Source organism: Hypanus sabinus, chromosome 29 (assembly GCF_030144855.1).
Source record: "Hypanus sabinus isolate sHypSab1 chromosome 29, sHypSab1.hap1, whole genome shotgun sequence".
Classification (NCBI taxonomy): Eukaryota; Metazoa; Chordata; class Chondrichthyes; order Myliobatiformes; family Dasyatidae; genus Hypanus; species Hypanus sabinus.
The window spans coordinates 28051231-28074355 of record NC_082734.1 but is presented as its reverse complement, the minus strand read 5'-3'; the positions used below and the strand labels follow the sequence as shown (position 1 = coordinate 28074355).

At 42.9% G+C, this 23125-nt stretch overlaps 1 protein-coding gene across 1 annotated transcript in view; it reads left to right on the top strand.

Moving 5' to 3' along the window:
* Nucleotides 1-2479: 2479 nt before the first annotated feature.
* The window catches only part of LOC132383167 (guanylate-binding protein 1-like), a 33186-nt gene continuing 12540 nt past the window's right edge, over nt 2480-23125 (top strand). Inside the window, exons 1-4 of the mRNA XM_059954038.1 lie at nt 2480-2613; nt 16023-16234; nt 16752-16879; nt 21059-21168. Coding sequence (XP_059810021.1) covers nt 2597-2613; nt 16023-16234; nt 16752-16879; nt 21059-21168 — 467 coding nt within the window. The 5' untranslated portion in view covers nt 2480-2596. The remainder of the gene's footprint in view (nt 2614-16022; nt 16235-16751; nt 16880-21058; nt 21169-23125) is intronic.

Here is a 23125-nt window from a genome sequence, read left to right as displayed (position 1 = left end):
AGTGCTTGCATGTAAGCAGCAGCAGTGGTAACAGGGTACTGGGACTTTACAGCTCTCAAAACGTCAGCAGCCCACCCGCTCAAACTCTCAAACAATCTCTGTCTTTTTACATTATCAGAGCACTGCCACTCATATAACAACTGACTGGTCTGCTCTGCCCAAGTCTCATATTCCTCTTCCCCCTTACTCCTCAGAAATGAGAACCTGGTCTTTGAAGTCTCCAACCCCAGCTAACGGAGACTCGACTTGCGATTCAGCCCGCTCTACTACACTCTTCTCCTCCTGGAGAGTATGGACAGCCCACGGCACTCCTCTCCTGAGGCCCCAATAGTATGCGACAGTTCCACTGCTCAGTGGTAGTCTGAACTAAAACAAAGTCTGTGCTAGCCATTTTATCAAATCTCTGGCCCACAATCGTAACTTTGCCTACAGCTTTAATAGTACTTCAAAATCGAATTAACAATTCTTCAGGAGTACAAATATCTACCCCACTCGACGCGCCTGCATTTGTTATTAGTAACCTCGTGGATGCACACCACCGCTCAACCCTGGCAGCAGCCATACCCACGTATGGTACTCACTTTACTGGACAATAGCTCAGCACTGACTTAAACTCACAAACCACTGGTTCAATGCTCAGGGCATCCAACAAAATCAATCCTGGATGAGCCCCCACAATTGTATCCCTCAGGTTTAGCTGGTGGCATTAGTCTAGGGAAGACAGTCTCTGGCCCCGCCAAATGTCTGAAATCTGGGATGCAAAACCTCCTTTTCCTTCCCTTCCGCTGGTCCTCCATTAAATTTCCCAGGGTTCATCGACTCCTGGCCCCATTCCAAGTCCACTCCTTCCTAGTATCTGTGACCTCTCCTTTCTGGCATCTTCTCTCTTCATCTTCCGCCAAACAAAAGATCCAGATCACCTTGGTCGCAGGCACACATCAGGGGAAAAAACACTCACTTCATTGGACGATGGACATTCCAAAGCCCTCCTTATCTGTAGCTATAACCCAAACATTGATGATACAGGGAAAAAAAACACATTACATTAGCAGTGAAACATTTCCCGGGGAATGCACCAGTCCCACCCTATTTCCTAGTTGAAGCAGTCCTCAATTCACTGAAGCATAAGCCTACCCAGTACATTAGTGTCCCTCCGGTTCAAATGCAACCCATCCCATTGGTACAGATTCCATCTGCTTCAAATGGCACCCCAATATCCCATAAACCTATGCCCCTCTAACATACATCATGATTTGAGCCACACGTTAAATCTTCTAATCTCCTCCATTTTACCTGGCATTGCACAGGAAGAACTTCTGAGAAGACCACCTTGTCAGTTCTGTCCCTAAGCTTCCCAACTAACTCTTTAAATTTGCCTGCCCTTCCCCATGTCATTTGTTCCGATGTTGACAATGACAACTGGATCCACCCCAGCTCTGGTCAGGAGCTTATCTACACATCCAGAGAGGTTTCTTACTTGGGCTCCAGGTAGGCATCAGACCATGTGAGACTCCATGTCAGTACACACCTGATTCTTCACCCCGCTGACAATTGAGTCCCCTGCTATCACAACTATCTATTTACGAGGTTTTGGTTTACGATTAGGAGCCTGTTGGGCTCCTCTGTTCTGCCTACCATCTCAGAGATTTCATGTTCTTTGCCCGGCATTGATAGATGTTCTAAATGGTTGAACACTTCCAAGTCTAGAGATGATGCACCCGGACAGTGTGCAGTTTATACCCTGCGCTTCCTTCCCACGGTCACCTACCTCTCTTTCTGGTCTGGAGTCTCAACCCGTGGTTCTCTTGGGGTGCACACTACCTCCCTACAGGACATCTGCCAATTCTCTACAACATCGCAGGTCAGCAACCCCCTTCTCACGTTCAAACAAACCTTGTTCCCGAGGTATCGGCTTAGCTGGCATTTCTAGCATATAAACTCTTCAGGGAGCAACTGTCCGCGAGTCCAAACACAAGGCAAGACTGGCATTGCAGAGGCTACATTATTATACCTCCGGGGGGGGGGGGGGCGAGCGGGAGGGAGGGAATAACTACTGAAGATTAATGGTGTATCTGTTTTAATTCTTAAAAGTAAACTACTGTTTATACTACTACTTTGTTCCCTGGGTACCAGATAATGCCGCACAATTAGTGTGTGCTTGGACCTTCTAGATATGCGTCCCCTGATCGATTAGCATTTTCCGCCTGAAAACTATACCGCGAAGAGATTCTTCGTGCCGCCATGTTAGGCTTACAACAACTTCCCTACTATATAATTATATATAGTATAGTATATAGTAATTATAGGGGGATATCCTTTGCGACGCATGTAAGGCAACGAAACACAAGTTATAAAAGTAGCTGCGTTCAAAATTTAAAACTTAACAAACGAAAACGGAACAAACAAACGCTACAACCAAACTCTTTCTTACACTCTCACACTCAACCAATCAGCGCACACAGTATGCCAACACGAATAGCAGCACAACACGGAAGTTTCGGGAGAGAGAATTTCAGCAGTAAATTCCCCTTTCGATTGACTTTCGATTCTAGGTTCCGACGGAGAGAAGCTGCCGGCAAGAGAGCGAGTTGCTTCGATGTTCCGTGTACTCAGGTGAGAGAAGCATGAAATATTTTCTTACGGAAAATCTAAGTCAATGTTTCCTAACCTTTACTAGCCCATCTCCGCTCTAAAGCACTTTCATACTTGCCAACGTCCCTCTTTCCGGGCCCCAATAATGTAAAAACATGTTTTCCATATGCCAGCATGAGAAAAATTATTCTGCTTTAATTTTTTTTATCTTTAAACCGAGATTACACAGAAACTATGCGCGGTACAGCAACATCAACATCAATATGATCCTTGAGCTTCATGGTTTTTAGTAAAATTTGAAATATCTGGTTCAAGCTGTGACAACAAAGCTTTAAATCCCCACGCCTAACAATGTCCAAGCGGTTTCTGTTTTTGTTTTGTGAGAGTATGCGGTTCACTACACTGAACTAACTCACTTTCAACAGGGTAGGAGGATGGAAATACAATAAAGAGCAGTTTGGCTCTTCTCCAAAGACCAGAAAACTTCCTGTCACAGTGAAACCACACAGCACAAAAGCCGATATTTTTGAAAAACATTTTTGCTTCTTCATCATTCCGGATTCCGATGGTATAGTGCAGTACAGGAGCGGTACAGTATAGGGACTCAAGTGATCCGAAGGTGCCTAGAGCAGGGATCCAAGTGAGGACTGGCAGGAAGTGAAGGGCAGGGGAGCTGTTCAGGAAGCAGAGGCGAGGCTGGTGGGAGTGGTCACATGATGCCGAGCTGGGTTAGGATCATTTCCAACTCCCAAATGGACACCATCAGAGGGAAGGAAAGGCGCCATCTAGTTCAGGAGGAGGTAAGAGCAGCAGTGGAGGAGACGAAAACGTGCAAGGCGGTGGGAATGAAGCAACAGGGAGCTTGGACAAGATGAGAGAATGTGGTTGAGAGGAAAGTGACATGGGCTGAGCTTTGGAAAGCCGAGCCACACTGCATCCAATTTCTCATCCAGGCAGTGTACGATGTGATTCCAAGCCCATCAAACCTGAACAGATGGGGCAAAAAAGAGTCATCTGCATGCCCACTGTGCTCCAAGAGAGGAACCTTGGAACACATCCTCAGCGGCTGCACAAAGTCGCTTGGTGAGGGACGGTACCAATGAAGGCATGATCAGGTCCTGAAGACCATCGCTGAAGTCATCAGTGCAGGAGTTGAGTGGGCGAAGTGGTCTTGACCCTCCAAGCAGGCCATTCCCTTTGTCAGAGCTGGGGAGCAGCCAATACCCACCAAAAGGGGTTCAGACAGGCGGTTCTGTGAAGGTGATCAGGAGTCCCGGATGGTAATTTGCCTCCCTGGTGCCAGGGTTCGGGACATTTCTGATCGCGTCCAAGATATCCTGAAGTGGGAGGGTGAGGAGCCAGAGGTCGTGGTACATGTAGGTACCAGTGACATAGGTAGGAAAGGGGAAGAGGTCCTGAAGCGAGAGTATAGGGAGTTAGGAAGGCAGTTAAGAAGAAGGACCGCAAAGGTAGTAATCTCGGGATTACTGCCTGTGCCACGCGACAGTGAGAGTAGGAATGGAATTAGGTGGAGGATGAATGCGTGGCTGTGGGATTGGAGCAGGGGGCAGGGATTCAAGTTTCTGGATCATTGGGACCTCTTCTGGGGCAGGCGTGACCTGTTCAAGAAGGACGGGTTACACTTGAATCCTGGGGGGGGACCAATATCCTAGTGGGGAGGTTTCCTAGGGCTACAGGGAAGACTTTAAACTAGTAAGATGGGGGGGGGCAGGAATCAATTTGAGGAAACTATGGGAGAGGAGGTTAGTTCACCAGTAGAGCAAGTAAGTAGACAGTGTGTGAGGGTGGAAAGGCAGGTGATGGAGAAGGGATGCGCTCAGCCCGAAGATGTAGGGGAGAAGAAAGAAAAGGATAATAAATTTGAAGGCATTGTTAGGGATGAAAAGAGAGGAGGAGGTGGAGAGTATCTTAAATGTATCTATTTTAATGCTAGGAGCATTGCAAGAAAGGTGGATGAGCTTCAAGCGTGGATTGATACCTGGAATTATGATGTTGTAGCTATTAGTGAAACATGGTTGCAGGAGGGGTGTGATTGGCAACTAAATATGGATTTAGTTGCTTCAGGTGTGATAGAGTAGGAGGGGCCAGAGGAGGAGGTGTTGCATTGCTTGTCCGAGAAAATCTTATGGCGGTGCTTTGGAAGGATAGATTAGAGAGTTCCTCTAGGGAGGCTATTTGGGTGGAATTGAGGAATGGGAAAGGTGTAGTAACACTGATAGGAGTGTATTATAGGCCACCTAATGGGGAGCATGAGTTGGAAGAGCAAATGTGTAAGGAGATAGCAGATATTTGTAGTAAACACAAGGTGGTGATTGTGGGAGATTTTAATTTTCCACACGTAGACTGGGAAGCTCATTCTGTAAAAGGGCTGGATGGTTTAGAGTTTGTGAAATGTGTGCAGGATAGTTTTTTGCAACAATACGTAGAAGTACCAACTAGAGATGGGGCAGTGTTGGATCTCCTGTTAGGGAATGCGATAGGTCAGCTGACAGATGTATGTGTTGGGGAGCACTTCGGGTCCAGTGATCACAATAGCATTAGCTTCAATATAATTATGGAGAAGGACAGGACTGGACCTAGAGTTGAGATTTTTGATTGGAGAAAGGCTAACTTTGAGGAGATGCAAAGGGATTTAGAGAGAGTGGATTGGGTCAAGTTGTTTTATGGGAAGGATGTAATAGAGAAATGGAGGTCATTTAAGGGTGAAATTATGAGGGTACAGAATCTTTATGTTCCTGTTAGGTTGAAAGGAATGGTTAAAGGTTTGAAAGCACCATGGTTTTCAAGGGATATTAGAAACTTGGTTCAGAAAAAGAGGGATGTCAACAATAGATATAGGCAGCATGGAGTAAAGGAATTGCTCGAGGAATATAAAGAATGTAAAAGGAATCTTAAGAAAGAGATTAGAAAAGCTAAAAGAAGATACGAGGTTGGTTTGGCAAATAGGGTAAAGGTGAATCCGAAAGGTTTCTACAGTTAAACTAAAAGCAAAAGGATAGTGAGAGATAAAATTGGCCCCTTAGAGAATCAGAGTGGTCAGCTATGTGTGGAGCTGAGGGAGATGGGAGAGATTTTGAATGATTTCTGCTCTTCGGTATTCACTAAGGAGAAGGATATTGAATGGTGTAAGGTGTGTGAAACAAGTAAGGAGGTTATGGAACCTATGACAATTAAAGAGGTGGAAGTACCGGCACTTTTAAGAAATTTAAAAGTAGATAAGTCTCCAGGTCCTGACAGGATATTCCCCAGGACCTTGAGGGAAGTTTGTGTACAGATAGCAGGAGCTCTGACGGAGATCTTTAAGATGTCATTAGAAACAGGGATTGTGCCGGAGGATTGGTGTATTGCTCATGTGGTTCCATTGTTTAAAAAGGGTTCTAGAAGTAAGCCTAGCAATTATAGACCTGTCAGTTTGACATCAGTGGTGGGTAAATTAATGGAAAATATTCTTAGAGATAGTATTAATAATTATCTGGATAGACAGGATCTGATTAGGAGTAGCCAGCATGGATTTGTGCGTGAAAGGTCATGTTTGACAAACCTTATTGAATTTTTTGAAGAAGTTACGAGCAATGTTGATGAGGGTAAGGCAGTGGATGTAGTTTATATGGACTTCAGCAAGGCCTTTGACAAAATTCCACATGGAAGGTTAGTTAAGAAGGTTCAGTCGTTAGGTATTAATGCTGGAGTAATAAAATGGATTCAACAGTGGCTAGATGGGAGATGCCAGAGAGTAGTGGTGGATAATTATTTATCGGGTTGGAGGCCGGTGACTAGCGGGGTGCCTCAGGGATCTGATTTGGGCCCAATGTTGTTTGTAATATACATAAATGATCTGGATGATGGGCTGGTAAATTGGATTAGTAAGTATGCCGATGATACTAAGGTAGGAGGTGTTGTGGATAATGAGGTGGATTTTCAAAGCTTGCAGGGAGATTTATGCTGGTTAGAAGAATGGGCTGAACGTTGTCAGATGGAGTTTAATGCTGAGAAGTGCGAGGGTCTACATTTTGGCAGGAATAATCCAAATAGAACATACAGGGTAAATGGTAGGGCATTGAAGAATGCAGTGGAACAGAGAGATCTAGGAATAACAGTGCATAGTTCCCTGAAGGTGGAGTCTCATGTAGATAGGGTGGTGAAGAAGGCTTTTGGAACACTGGCCTTTATAAATCAAAGCATTGAGTACAGAAGTTGGGATGTAATGTTAAAATTGTACAAGGCATTGGTAAGGCCAAATTTGGAATATTGTGTACAGTTCTGGTCACCGAATTATAGGAAAGATATCAATAAATTAGAGAGAGTGCAGAGACGACTTACTAGGATGTTACCTGGGTTTCAGCACTTAAGTTACAGAGAAAGGTTGAACAAGTTAGGTCTCTATTCATTGGAGCATAGAAGGTTGAGGGGGGATTTGATCAAGGTATTTAAAATTTTGAGAGGGATAGATAGAGTTGACGTGAATAGGCTGTTTCCATTGAGAGTAGGGGAGATTCAAACGAGAGGACATGATTTGAGAGTTAGGGGGCAAAAGTTTAAGGGAAACACGAGGGGGTATTTCTTTACTCAGAGAGTGATAGCTGTGTGTAATTAGCTTCCTGTAGAAGTAGTAGAGGCCAGTTCAGTTGTGTCATTTAAGGTAAAATTGGATAGGTATATGGACAGGAAAGGAGTGGAGTGTTATGGGCTGAGTGCGGGTAGGTGGGACTAGGTGAGATTAAGAGTTCGGCACAGACTAGGAGTGCCGAGATGGCCTGTTTCCGTGCTGTGATTGTTATATTGTTATATGGTTTATTTGGTTAAAAGAACATCTGCAGGTATCCTGACCTCTGCAAGGGACTGGCAGCTGTTGATGAACCTCAAACGCAGCTGAAGTCCCCCAACCATATCGCAGCCACCACCCTGTGACCAGACATTGTCCTTGAGTCTGAGTCTACCAAGCAAGTGGTGCTGCTGGAGCTGACAGTCCCATGGGAAGATCGCTAGGAAGAGGCCTTTGAAAGGTAGCTCTCCAACTATGCAGGACTGGTCAGCAACTGTCAGCAGGCTGGGTGGGGAGCAAGGTGTTTCCCAATGGAGGTTGGATGTAGGAGATTCACAGCCCGTTCTTTGGCTAGAGCCCTCAGCAATTTGGTCATCGAGGGAGAGAGGAAGTGGAGAGCCATTTGACCTTATCCAGCTCTCCCGCATCTTCCACTGGGGAGAAAGTTACAACACGTACAAAGGCATACCTGATTGGCTGACACAACATTCCTAAGTTGGACAACATGGCTCTTTATCGTTAGCTAAAACAAAAAATACTATTATTAACAGGACACTCTGCTTTTGCAGAAAAGTGCTGAAATAAAACCTTGAGAACATGCCTCAAGTATGGCTCCAGCATCGACACCTTCAATCAGAATGGATGCATCAGAGATTGGTTCCAGAATCCTTCAGGAATAGCGTTTTGCCTTTAATACACTGATTGGAATGTCAGGCCAGTCTTTTACTAGGTCCCACCATATTGCTTCTTCTCCTCTGTTTGATTGAACGCTGACTTACTTTCCAAAGATTTTCCTGTCCCACACAGTCTTGCATGAAGTATCAATCTTTTCTATGGTCGTAAGGGTCCGGTCCGGTCCGGAATCCATGTTCCAGGTCTCAATCCAGTCCGAGTGCTCCAGACACTGGGTCCTGCAGTTGTCCCTCCCATCACCCGTGAACTAGTTAGGACCCTCCTGGCTCAAGGAGGCACACCTGTGACTCATTGAGCTGCAGTTGTTTATAAGGGGCCTTGGGACTGGGACCAGGTGGGTGGTCATTTTGTCCTGTATCCTGTTCTGCCCTGGTTGCCACCCAGCTTGAAATCCTGTTCTGCCCTGGTTGCTGGACTGTTCTGTATATGCTCCATCTGGTTGGTCTTGTTCCCCTGCTTCTCTTGAGATGGTCCTGCGTTTCTGCCTTATTCTCCTTGCTTGCACTGCCACGCTGTTGGTTGCCTTTCCCAATTTACCAGTGTATCACAGTACTCCTGCTGTTCACCTTGGACCCAGTGTCCTACCTGTTGCCTCCGTCGGGCAGGTCCAGCCAGACTGCCGCTGCCCGGCGGGGTTTCTGCACCCTCCTACCCGTTGCTTCCATCCGGCAGTTCCGGTCAGATTGCCACTGCCCGGCAGGGGTTCTGCCCCTTCCACCTATTGCTCCCTAAGCATTGTGCCCCGCACCTGCCCAGGTGTCCGCGTCTGGCCCAGGCCTCCATGTTTTCCGCCTGGCAGGCAGCCCTGCCTGGGATCCATGCGGCCTGTCGTAGGGACTCTTACCTTTGACTCCCTTCGATTCCCATGGACTGTGCCCCACACCTGCCCAGGTGTCCGCGACTGGCCCAGGCTTCTGTGTTCCTGCCTGGGAGGTGGCCCTGCCCGGGATCCCTGTGGCCCATCATAAGGAATCTACCTGCCTGCCTGCCCCGAACTGTAGGACCAGCCTGCCTGCCCGAACTCCGGGAGCCCGCACCGCTCTGTCTGCCTGACTCTCTATCTACCTGAACCCCAGCTCTACCCTTACATACCATGGCATCCCCATCCTGTCCTCCCCCTAGTACCTCAGTGTCTGCGTCCTGCGTTTGGGTCCATCTGGCCCCCATTCCTGACAACGGTTGCAGTAGAAAGTACTGGTCGCTCTATTGCCAAAACACCCTTTTCAGCAGCATTGCAGGTCCAACAGGTGGGTCATGGTTCTCAACATAGGTGTCATGTTTAGCTGAAACATTATCCAGTCAGATCAGCTTGAATGGTTTTCACCTTATTCCTCAAAATCTCTGTCTGTGGCATCAGGGGTCACTTTAGCCTCAGAAGCTACCTCTGAAGACATTACATAAGGAAATCTGCAAATGCTGGAAATTCAAACGCACACAAAATGCTGGTGGAACACAGCAGGCCAGGTAGCATCTATAAGGAGAAGCACTGTCGACGTTTCGGGCTGAGACCTATCATCAGGACTAACTGAAAGGAAAGATAGTAAGAGATTTGAAATCTCTTACTATCTTTCCTTTCAGTTAGTCCTGATGAAGAGTCTCGGCCCGAAACGTCAACAGCGCTTCTCTTTATAGATGCTACCTGGCCTGCTGTGCTCTGAAGACATTACTCAGCTTTCGGAAATGTTCCATTTCTCAGTCGTGTTTCCCCCTCTCTAACTTCTCTGAGTAACTCGGTAAAATATGGAGGAGGGTGCATCTTGTGGGTCATTCGAATACATGCAGCAATCATGTCACGTGACAGCGCTCCCTTCACAACTTCGTACACCCTCTAACAATTTCTCTCAGACAGTTGAATGCCCCTTTTGTGATACAAGCAGTGCAGCCAAAGCCCCATATTTGTCTTCCCCATCAGTTGCAGGCGTAACTCCAGAAAACATTTTCAGCCAATGAGAACTTCTCACATCGGACAACCCCTTTCCCTCACTTCACAGAAATGAGAACAACTTGACTTTAAAATCTTCACCATCAGCCACATTCCCCCGCCTCTCCAGAGATATGAACTGACCATGGCCCCGTCCCTACCCCACTGGGCAGCGCGACTTCAATCACGTCACTGGTAATCTTGTTGCAAGGGGGGGCACTGGGAGCAGACTCAAATGCAAGACACACACATTGAAGTACTGGGAACAGTACTAAGATGATCCAGAAAGCAAGAGAAGTCGAGTGGAAACGACGCTGGACATGGACATGGGCCCTGAACAAGACATGGACACCCGGCCTGGGCTAGGACTCAAACTAGGAAAGTGGGACCTGGACAAGAAACTCGTAACTAGGAGCCTGGACTAGGACTCCAAGCCAGAGACTGGACAGGGATCCAGAGCATGGGTCTTGACTCAGGCTCGGAACCCAGATACAGGCGAGGACTCAGGACTAGGATCAGACTAGACACAAGATAGTACTGGGAATACAAAGCCTTGGCTTGGACTGGACAAGGTTCTTGGATGTGGCTTGCAGCACAGAACGAGGAATCTCCAGCACCGGTCTGGGCAAGGAACTCCCGGGCTGGGTGAAGAACATGGACCGGATAAGGACACGAAGCTCTGACTTGGACAGGGCTGAAACACGATGCCTAGACTAGGTCTTGGAACAGAGGAACACAGCCTTGGACTTGAGCACAGGAACACAGAGCCGGGACCCTTTCTTGGAAACAGGACATACGGCCTGGACTTGTACACGGAACACAGAGCCAGGATCCCTTCTTCAGAACAGGACTTAGGGCTGGGGCTCCACACAGAGTCAGGAACCCTCCTTGGGGACAGGACGTAGAGCCGGGACTCTTCTTTGACACGGATGCTAAACACAGGGACACAAAGAGACAGTTCCAAACTCAATGGTAGATAGTTCCTTATCTTGGTGTGGCAAGGCTCTGGACTCACTCAGGTGGTTGAATTTGATGATGATACAGGCGAGGACACAGGCAAGGTTGCAGGCAAGATAGCGGGCAACAGTAACAGATGAAGGTTAGTGCCGAAGTAACTGTCAAGATACACTGCTGAAGTAATTGCCAGAGATTCAGAAGGGAGGGGAGAGAGATAAACCAGGGAATCCCTGGTTTGCAGAGGTATTTATGTGCCAGTCCAAATTGCAAATCAGGTGCCTCAATTAAGGCACCCAACAGAACAAGGGAAAAAACAGAAGACCTGGAATACGGATGAAATGGACCGGATCTGAACTGGAATACAGATTTCACGGACCGGACCATGACAAGTCTGGACTAACGCGACATCCATACCAGCCGATTGGTAAAAATACCATTCAATCAGTGTAACTTTCCCTACTTTTACAGAACACAGCACTCTAAGTAGCAGTTCATTGGGAATTTGAATATCGACCCTGCACACAACAAAAGCATTGCTTGAGGATATATTCTTTGAATTGCATCAAAAATTAAGCCCCACAGCAACCATAATAAAGTACTTTAATTAAGATGCACCTCACTTTCCACAAGCACCAGTTTAAACACTGGCTTAGCACACAAATAAAGCACTTAATGAATCCTTATACAGTATTCAAGCATTCACACAGCATCCGAATGCCTGAAGACCCCTACAACTGTAACCCTCTCACCGGGTCTCGAACACAAACTTATAGAAAAGGAAAAGAAAATTAACTGGGCTGATTACAGTTCATCCAGTGCAATGTGCACGTAAACGGTGGAGCTCATTTCCAGAGAAGTCAGGGGTATTACTTTACTCATGCGCCAAAGACAAAACACTATTATTAACAGGACACAGTGATTTTGCAGAAAATTACTTAAATAAAAATACCTCACAGCACAGCAGTACAAATCTTAACCAGAGCATTACAATTAAATAATTTAGGACTGTGCAGATAGAAGATAGATAGACATAGAAAACAGAGAGAAGATTTGAAAGAGGTTTGTAAAATCTGCAAGGCTTTTTCCACTGAGGTTGGGTGGGACAACAACTAGAGGACATGGCTTAAGGGTGAAAGGTAAGCTTTCAGGGGAACATAAGAGGAAGCTTCTACACTCAGAGGGTTGTGAGAGTGTGGAATGAACTACCTGACCAAGGGGTACATGCAAGCTTGATTTCAAAGATTAAGAGAAGTTTGGATTTGTACATTGATAGTAAGGAGATGGAGGGCAATAATCCCAGTTAGGTTGATAGGAGTAGGCAATTTAAATGTCTTCTGCATGGACTAGGAGGGTCTACTCTGTGCAGTACTTCTCTATGACTCTATAACAGGAAACGCTTCAAACAAAAATTCAGTATATATTTAGGGGCGAGTAGAGTCAGAGGGGAAGAGGAAAAATGGAAAGCATCTATCTTTCGACATATAATTGTTAAAGATATTTTGGACATCTACAACAGCTTTCGAGTTGATGAGGCAAACTTTAAATCGGACACTCTGATGACAAAATTTGGGGAGAATTTTGTCCCAAGTAAAAAAATTATGTTTGAGAGATACATGTTCTTCTCCTATGAAAAGAAAGAAAATATTAGCTTTGACCAATATTTAGCTGGGCTTCACACACTGAGTTAGTCCTGTGACTTTGGAAACTTGAGAGACTCACTAGTCAGAGACAAAATAGTTTGTGGAATCCCAATAATAGGCTCAAAGAAAGCAATCGATATTCATGCCATCAGGATGGAGGATACCCAGATGAAAAAAAGTATTTGCTCCTCCACCCTGAGGGTGGCCTCATCTTGGCACAAGAGCATGTCCTGGATGGATTTGTCAGAACAGGAATGGGAATTGGAATTTAAATGTTTGGCCGCCAGAAAGTACCACATCTGGCATATGGTGTAGAGGTGCTCAATGAAGTCATCATCATATTTACAATGGGTCTCACCAGCAGAGAGGAGTCCACACCGGGAGCAGTGGACACAATTTACAAACTCAACAGATTTGCAGGTGAAGTGTTGTCTCACCTGGAAGGACTGTTTATGGCCCTGAATGACAGACAGACAGACAGACAAACATACTTTATTGATCCCAAGGGAAATTGGGTTTCATTACAGCCACACCAACCAAGAATAGTCTAGAAATATAGCAATATAAAACCATAAATAATTAAATAATAATAATAGGTAAATTATGCCAAGTGGAAATAAGTCCAGGACCAGCCTATTGGCTTAGGGTGTCTGACACTCTGAGGGAGGAGTTGTAAAGTTTGATGGCCACAGGCAGGAATGACTTCCTATAACGCTCAGTGTTACATCTCGGTGGAATGAGTCTCTGGCTGAATGTACTCCTGTGCCTAACTGGTACATTATGGAGTGGATGGGAGACATTGTCCAAGATGGCATGCAACTTGGACAGCATCCTCTTTTCAGACACCACTGTCAGAAAGTCCAGTTCCATCCCCCACAACATCACTGGCCTTACAAATGAGTTTATTGATTTTGTTGGTGTCTGCTACCCTCCCTCAACCTGCTGCCCCATCACACAACAGCAAACATGATGGCTCTGGCCACCACAGACAGAAGTGAGGGCAGAGATGTTTGGGCATGTGTAGCACTTGGGCCACTTGCAGGGAAACAAAATGCATTCAGGGAGATTGCTGGGGAGGGAGGAATAGACAAGGGAATCACAGAGGGAGTGATCCTGCAGAAATTGAAGGGGAGAAGATAAAGATATGTTTAGTGGTAGGATCCCTTTGAAGTTAGTAGAGGTTGCAGTGGATAATGTGTTGGATACTCTGGCTGATGGGGTGGTACGCAAGGACAAGAGGAATTCTCTCACTATTAGGGCAGTGGGAAAATGGGGTGAGCTTGGATGAAAGAGAAGTGGAGATATGGGTGAGGGCAGCATCAATAATAAAGGGAAGGAAACTCCAAATTTAAAAGGAGGAGAACATCTCTGATGTCCCAGAATGGAAAGCCACATCCTGGGAACTGATGAGGCAGAGGAAAAGAAACTGAGAAAAGGGAATACTATTTTTAAAAGAGGCATTTTTAAAATGAGTATAGAACAGTACTGCACAGAAACAGGCTCTTCAGCTGACAATGTTGTGCTGAACCAGCTAGAAAGCAAATCAAAAATACCCAAACACTAATTTCAACACCTCCTACCTACACCATGTCTATATCCCTCCATCTTCCTTCCATCCATGTGCTTATCTAAATCTCTCTTAAAAACCTCAAATGTATTTGCATCCACCACACTCAGTAACAAACCTACACCCCACATATCCTTTGAAACTACCACCCTCACCTTCAACCTATGTCCCCTTTTTCAAACCTGTCTACTCCCTATCTCTTTTATATATGCCTCTCATAATCTTGTAAACCTCTGTCAGATCTCCTCCCAGCCTCCACCGCTCCAGAAAATTATGGTTGAAAATGCATAGGTTTATTAAAAGTATCGGTCGACTTTCTCTTCAGAGATGGAGATATTGAGATCAAGAAAGTGGAGGGAGGTGTCAGAGATGGACCAAGTGAATTTATGTGCAGTGTGGAAGTTAGAAGCAAAATAGATATAATTGCTGAGTTCAGCATGGGTGCACTAAGCTGCACCAACACAGTCATCAAAGTAGCGGAGGAAGAGTTGGGGAGTAAAATGGGCAAGGTTTCAAACATAAAACTGTTCTACATAGATGGTAAAGAGGCAGGCATAGCTTGAGCCCATACCAGTGCCCATAGCTACCCCTTGGGTTCAGAGAAAGTGGGAGTTCAAAATTCAAAGTGAATGCATTATCAGAGTATATACATGTCACCACATGCAACCCTGAGATTATCTTCCTGTGAGCATTCTTAGCAAATCAAAACTTTTTAGCATACTGGCCTTCATCAGTTAGTGCACTAAGTTTGAACTGGATCATTACACTACATTTGTACAAAGCATTAGTGTGGTCACATGGAGTACTGTAAACATCAGGAACTGCAAACTGGAGAAGCTGAAGGAAATAATTTCAGGGTGAGGACCAGTTCTGTCAGACAGAGGAGGGAGATGGTGGAGGAGAATTGGATGGTTCTCTTGTCAAGAGACAAGCAGGGGGCTCTGAGACCTTCCTGATGGGGGATAAATATTTATTGACAGAGTCTCAAGCATGAATATTCCTGGAATTGGCAGTCACTCCGACCGAAATTGGATCCTGCCTACTGGAGTATGAGAGTTTCTGGAGAGTGGTGAGGATTTCCCAACGCATGTTGTCAGGTCTCCCTACAGTTGCTCCCAGTAGGCCAATGTGGTTTGCAGACATTCATAGTCTCCTGAGTTCATGATGTCTCAATCATGCTGTAACATGAGACATGTGGATGGTGGTTAACCCAAGTGCAGAGAAAGGTCCAGAATTATTTCAGACTCAAAATAAACAAGATGATACAAACAAAATCCAAAGGCAAAATCATAAACAGTAGTACTACAAATGGAACTCCTATGATTGAGCACTGAGTGCTCAGCAGGAGGCTTTTAAGTACAGACCTTCCATGAAGGAATGTGGCAGGCAATAATTGGCAGTCTGAGTGTCTGAGGGACAGTGGCCGATAACCATACTCCAGGGAATTGGAGCGCTGGATCTTGGAGGCCTGCCGCTATTCAGTCAGGACCATGACAATATCACAACAGATCCCTTGGAGTGTGTAGCAGAAGGGTTCTTTGGGGTGTTATATTGTACAGCAGTAGATTCCCAGGAGTAATCCCGGGGTTTGGAACTTTCTGTATTAAACAGATCACTGGGACTGCTTTAGAGGCTTGAATTTAATGCAGGGATCTGGGGACTTAATATGTTGAATAACAGATTCCCAAGAGTGAATTATAGGTCTTAATCTATTCCAGGTGTTCAGAGGGAGTAGATATAAATTAACAAATCCCCAGCAACGATGTGGAGGCAGGGATACAATACGTGGTATTGGGGGCTGGGATATACTATAGATTAACATTTACTCTTATTCAATCTGTGTGTGATTCTCTTGCTCTGACCTTGTAGCTATTTCTCAAATGGACAGTCAGATGACAACAAACAGAAGATGGGGATACCCATGCCACTGGTTTATAACACAGACGGGAAGCTGCAGCTGAACCCAGAGGCTCTAGAGCTCCTCCAGTCCATCGAGGTTCCAATGGTTGTTGTGGTTATGGTTGGTGCTGTTCGTACAGGGAAGTCCTACCTCATGAACTGTCTCGCGGGAGATAAGAAGGGTAAGGGCAGTGGCTGTAAACTTCCACCTCTAACCTTTCATCTCTGTTTACTATCTGTCTTGCAGAAATTATCCTGAGACCAGGGACACAGAGCACACTTGTATTGTCAAGCTGTCAACAGTGGGAAATGTACTGGAGACATCCACTAGTGTCACATTGGTGTTCCCATCACTGTTTTGGACAATTGATCTAGAGAAATTTGAGGAACTTAAACTGCATGCTTGCCTCATATCTTGAATGCAGAGAACACACTGGTCTCATTAATAATGACTAGAGTTACTTGCTATAACACTGACACCGCATTGACCATCAATTGTCCTCTTTCACAAATTCTACAGCAATCGAATTTTATTCTTCCCATGCTCCCAACAATTCCTCTCAAACTCTATCCCTCACTCACAAATGAGGGATAGGATACTCACAATCTGCACATCTTTGTGCTATGGAAGATCACAGATCCACTTATGTTCTTGCAAAGTGTACCTCTCTGTCCCTCTCTGTCTCTCTCCCTCTGCAGGATTCTCAGTGGATTCATCTGTCCAGGCTCACACCAAAGGAATCTGGATGTGGTGTCGATCCCTCCCTCAGAGACCCAATGAGGTCCTCCTGTTGTTGGACACTGAAGGTCTTGGAGATTCTGAGAAGGTCAGTCCCTCCCTCTCAACTATTCCCCTCCTCAGAAGACTGGCTGCTTTCTTTTCAAATCTTCTTCTTCTTCTTCTTCTTCTTCTTCTTCTTCTTATTCTTCTTTTTCTTATTCTTATTATTATTATTATTATTATTATTATTCAAAAATACACAGGTACATCAAAGTAACAACACTTTCAATGCCTCAAAAAATTATCTTAAAGATTGAAAATTTTTGTGACTAAGAAAAACCCTACTAAGCAAGAAAAGTGAGAAAAAAAACCATAGAAAGCTTCTAAAAATAAACATCAAACTGCCAACAAGAAGAAAACATATATCAAAACAAAATTTACACTTAGATCGCGGAGGAAATCTATCAGTTAACTGAAATGATAGTAACGAGCAAATGAGCCCCATCTCTTCTCAAAATCAAATAAAGGTTCAAAGGTTTGACTTCTAATTTTCTCCAAACTTAGAGACAGCATCACTTGAGAGAACCATTGTGACAAAGTAGGAGCAGGTATGTCCTTCCATTTCAACAAAATGGCCCTCCTAGCTATCAATGTAACAAACACAATAACATGTTGGTCAGACAGAGAAATACCATGAATATTTTGAGGAATTATTCCAAAAAGCACAGTCAATTTATTAGGTTGTAAATTGATTCTAAGTGCTTTAGAAATTGTCAAAAAGACTGACTTCCAGAACGGTTTTAATATAGAACATGACCAGAACATATGTGTCAGTGTAGCTATCTCAGTTTTACATCTATCACAATACTTGTCAACATTGGGAAATACTTTAGAAAGTCTCTCTTTTGTCCAATGGTAACGATGCATAATTTTAAATTGAATCAGTGAGTGACAAGCACAGAAGAGTTATCCAATTTCAGAATCCGCATCCAATCCTCCCATATAAAAGTCAAATTGAGTTCTTTCTCCCAATCCTGTTTAATCTTAAGTAAAGGACACTTATCCCATTGTAATAATAAATTATAAATTCTTCCAATAGAACCTTTCATCAAGGGGTTCATATTCATAATAGTATTTAACAAGTCAGCCTCCAATATATAAGGAAAATTTCTTAAATATTTTTGTAAGAAAATGTCTAACTATGAAAGAGAATATTTATCGACTAATTGTTCAAAAGACATCAATCTGCCTTCTTTAAATAAGTCCAAAAAAGACTTAATACCTTTATTTAAGTCAAAAAATTGGATCACTCCAGGAAGGTTTAAAAAAGTAATTACGATAAATTATACTACTAAATATAGAATTAAAAAATTGCAGAACTGGAGCCAAATACGTAAAGAGTGATTAACCACAGGATATAAATTTAAATTAGCAACTTTAGCTAATTGTATAGGTAGAGCAACTCCCAATAACGAAGTTAAGTAAAACTGTTTCACAGCTCTCAGTTCCAGGTCTACCCAGATTAGCCGATCATTCCTATCACCCCAATATAACCAAAAGGACATATATTGCAAATTAAAGCCCAATAATACATTATTAGATTAGGCAAAGCGAGACCTCCGTCCTTTTTCAACTTTTGTATTTGACTTTTACTTATCCTTGGTCTTTTATTATCCCAAATAATCATCAGTTATCAACTGATAATAAGTTATCAACTCCTTTTTGATCGATTTTGGGTTGATCTAATTATGGAGGCATTTACACCCTGATAATAAAGAATATTCTTTCTTTTCGCATGTCCACAAAAACTATTCGAGGATTGATTATATTATAATTGATCCCCACCTTTTGCCTAATGTTAAAAACTGTGAATATGACGCTATTGCTATATCTGATCACACGCCTTTGAGTTTGTCCTTTGAATTTGATTATGTCATTTTTGTCCGTTCACCATGGCACGTCTCAGACTTTACTGCAAAACTCTGATTTTATCAGTTTTATTGAAAGCCAGGCAAAAGATTTTTTTCTTTTTAATGATGTAGGAGGTATGTCTAAATTAATTATATGGGATGCATTCAAAGCATTTTTACGTGGTTAGATTATTTCTTATTCAGCTAAACTCAAAAAAAAAACAGACAAAAGCAGAATTAGATAAAATTTCAAAACAAATTAAAGATTTAGATAATGTCTGTGCGGTTTCCCCTAATATTGACTTATTTTTGAAAAGGGTGGAACTTCAATCACTATATAATCTATTATTAACTCATCCAATCAAAAGTTATCTGCTTAAGTTAAAGAGCCTATTTTATTTGTTTGGAGATAAAAATAATAAATTACTTGCATTTCAATTAAAATCGGCTGGAGCCAAAAGGCAAATTTTGAAAATTCGTAGAAAGGATGGTACCTTGGCTGGGAATATGAAGAAATCAATAAGATTTTCCAAGATTTTTATACTGAACTTTATAAATCTCAGTCTTCAGTAGATTCTTCTGAAATGAATGCCTTTTTACGAAAGATTGATTTCCCTAATATTTCTGCTGAGGATCAAAAACTCTTGATGCCCAAATTACTGAATCCAAAATCCATAAAGCTATTTTTTCAATGCAATCTGGTAAGACCCGGGACTTGATGGTTATCCTGTAGAATTTTATAAAAGAATTTGGAAAACTGCTTTCTCCATCTATGTTGGAGATGTTTAAAGATTCTTTTGTGAAAATTGACTTACCCTCTACTTTCTATGAAGCTTCTATTACTTTAATCCTCAAATAAGGATAAAGATCCTACTGATTGTGCCTCATACAGACCTATCTCATTACTGAATGTTGATGCTAAGATTCTCTCAAAGATAATGGCCAATCAGTTGAAGAGTATTTTGGGTAAAATCATTTTTAAAGATCAAACAGGCTTTATAAAGGGTCGTTATTCTTTTTCAAATGTTTGGAGATTACTTAACATTATATATTCACCCTCTTCTAAAACTCCACAATGTGTAATATTTTTGGATGCTGAAAAAGCATTTGATCGAGTTGAATGGAAATATTTATTTAATGTTTTAGAAAAATTTGCTTTTGGTATTAACTTAATAATTGGATTAAAATTATATATAAAGCTCCTGTTGCTACTATTGTCACCAATAACTGTAGGTCTCCCCTTTTTCAGCTATCACGGGGACAAGACAAGGCTGTCATTAAGTCCATTGTTATTTAACTTAATATTAGAACCCCTTGCTATTGCTCTTTGTGAAACTATAAATATAAATGGGATTTTTATGAATGAGACCATGCATAAGATCTCTCTTTATGCTAATGATTTATTGGTATATATATCTAAGCCTGAATAATCTATTCCTGCTTTGCTGAAATTATTTGACAAATTTGGAGATTTTTCAGGATATAAAATAAATTTTAGTAAAAGCGAATTACTTCCTTTAAATGAATTTGTCTCTATATACGATAATATTCCTTTCAAAGTTACAGATTCTTTTGGATATTTAAGTGTCAGAATTACAAAAAAAATAAGGATTTTTATAAAGCTGGTTTTCCTCCTTTAGTGGACTCTATGAAGTACTCATTTAGTAGATGGAGCCCACTTACATTTTCACTTGTTGGTCGTATTCATATACATTTGTAGTTAAAATGATGATTTTACCAAAATTTTTATATTTATTTCAGAATATTCCTGTTTTTTTGACTAAGTTTTGATCAGATTGATTCTATTATTCTATCTTTTATTTGGGATAATAACAGAACACTGGTTTCATTACCATATGGGTAACCCACAGGAATGATCCACAAACCAGAGTTCAAATCCCACCACAGGCAATGGGGATGTTTAAATTCTCTCCACAATCTAGATGTGAAGTAAAAATTTATTAATTTGTTAACTAGTTAACATTTTAATCACGTACATGCTGAGCTTCAGGGAAGAATTCTGCCATCTTTTTCATTTGAACTGTATGTGATACAAGACCATCACCCACTCCGTTTCCTGTCCCACCCACACAATTCCCATCACATTCTCCCGAATGAAAATGATGTTAAGGTACCACGACAGTGTGATATCCCCCAGCACTGTGGTGGTGAGCACTGGGCGAGGCTTCCCTTGGCCATACATCTGCCACTGGTGGTATTGACAGGAAGGATGCTGTGGAGGGAAGCCTCACAGACCAATCTCTGTAAACACCGAGCAGGAAATATCCAAAAATGGGACGGTTATTTATTAGACTGATCTCAGAGCAAGAGTTCTCACTAACTGTTCATCTATCCTACAAACTTTGTACGTGCAGGGAGACAGCAAGAATGATAATTTCATCTATTCGCTGGCTATCCTTCTGAGCAGCATCCTCATTTACAATGGGCAAAGAAACATCGACCAGCGATCCCTGCAAGACCTACAGTATCCTTCACTGGTGTCTCCCAGTCCTTCTCTTTCAGGGTGATATCTGTACAGTGACCAGTGTGTGTCTCTCTCTCTCTCTCTCTCTCTCTCTCTCTCTCTCTCTCTCTCTCTCTCTCTCTCTCTCATCTGCACAGCAACCGATGTCTCTCAATCCTACTGTCTTGGGGAGATATCGTATGCTGACAAGTTTTTCTCAGCCCCTGTCTCTCTCAGTGGGATATTGTATTGGTAAGTGTACGGGTGAGATGTGTGGATCTGAAAAATGGACACAGCAAGGCAATGGTTAACATTTAGAAATTTGTGGGTTTGTCCTGTTTTGAAGGTCTACCTGCATGTTGGGCAAATTGACCCTTGATATTAGATAAGGGTAGAACAATGTGATTCTTGGTCTACCTGATTAAATGGTCTAAAAGCAAACCAAAAGTGCTGATTTGTGTAAAAGTAATTAATCACCTTGTCTTTAAAGAATGTTTTTTTAACATTGTTTGGTTGTAAGATTAATAGAATACATTGTCCCTGAGGAGGCAGAGGCCAATTGCTGAAGGTCACCTGACGAAAAGGTTAAGGTCATGTAAATGTCGGATTGGATGCCTTGCCCCACCAGCTGGACTGGGAGGTGGTGATAGGTGGGCAAGTTCTTTCTTGGGCAGAGCACTCACCTGGGTCCCACCTTCAGGCCGAGCAGCTGAACCAGCACCGAGGACCTCCACCCTAGCAGGTCCACAGTTGATCGCCTGCATCAGGAACCACGCAGACGTTGCTAAGTATACTCGGCGGTGTAGACTACGAAGGGTTGCTTAAGTTAGCCCTACCTATTAGTGGTGTAGGTAGTGTACAATATAAAACATTTCTCACACCTCTTTATTTTCTTCTCTGTATTATCAAGCATCCACTTGTTATGGTTATATTTTTTCGGGTATCAGTTTTTGTGGAACAGATATTTGTGCACAGACACACATTTCTATGTCCCTTTCTTTTGGCATATATCTGTACACTGATCACTGTCTCTCAATCATAGAGTCATTGAGTTATACAACAGGGAAGGTATCCCTTTGGCTATGCTTGACCATACTGACTAAAATGTATTCTCAAGCTGATCCCGTTTTCCAGCACTTTCCCATATTCCTATGAATTCTCATCATCTTCATACCTGTCCACGTACTTCATAAATGTGTCTAATGTATGTGCCTTACCCACTTTCTCTGCTAGCTCGTTCAATATACTCAACATCCTTCATGTATACATAACCAATATCTCAGGTTCTTATTAATCCTTTCACTCTAACTGTAATACTATATCCTGTAGTTTTCTTCTCCACAACCTAGCAAACAAAGACCACTGACCCTATCAATGCCCTTCATCATTTTTATTACAGCTGTGAGACCACCCCTCATTCTTCTATGCTCCAAAGAATAAAGGCCAAGGTGTTTATCCTCACAGTTCCATGACTCCTAGACACATCCTTCAAAATGCTTCTTTGCACTCTTTCTGGTTTAATCACATCCTTACTATAACTGCATGACAAGAACTGTACACAGTACTCCAAGTGTGACCACATTAACACTTTGTACAATCATAGTGTAACCACCCACTTCAAACTTAGTTTACTAACTGATGAAGTCCAACATGCTAAAAACTTTATACACACCCCCGTTCTCTCTACTTGTGACTCCCTTTTAAGGGAACCTTGATCCAACACTTCAAGGTGCTTTTGTTATGTAGAAGTATCTAGATCCCTTACATTCAATGCAGAAGTCCTCCAATGATTAGTCCTTCCACAATATAACTCTATGTGCTTGTCTGAATTCCATTTCACATTCCTGAGCCCAGCTGACCAAGATCCCACTGTGCTTGCTGGTACTCATCTTCAATGTCCACTGTGACAGTGAAATAGTGCTTGAGAACAGTACACATCTCCAGCAGTTCCACAAACACATTTCCATCTTGGTCTTTC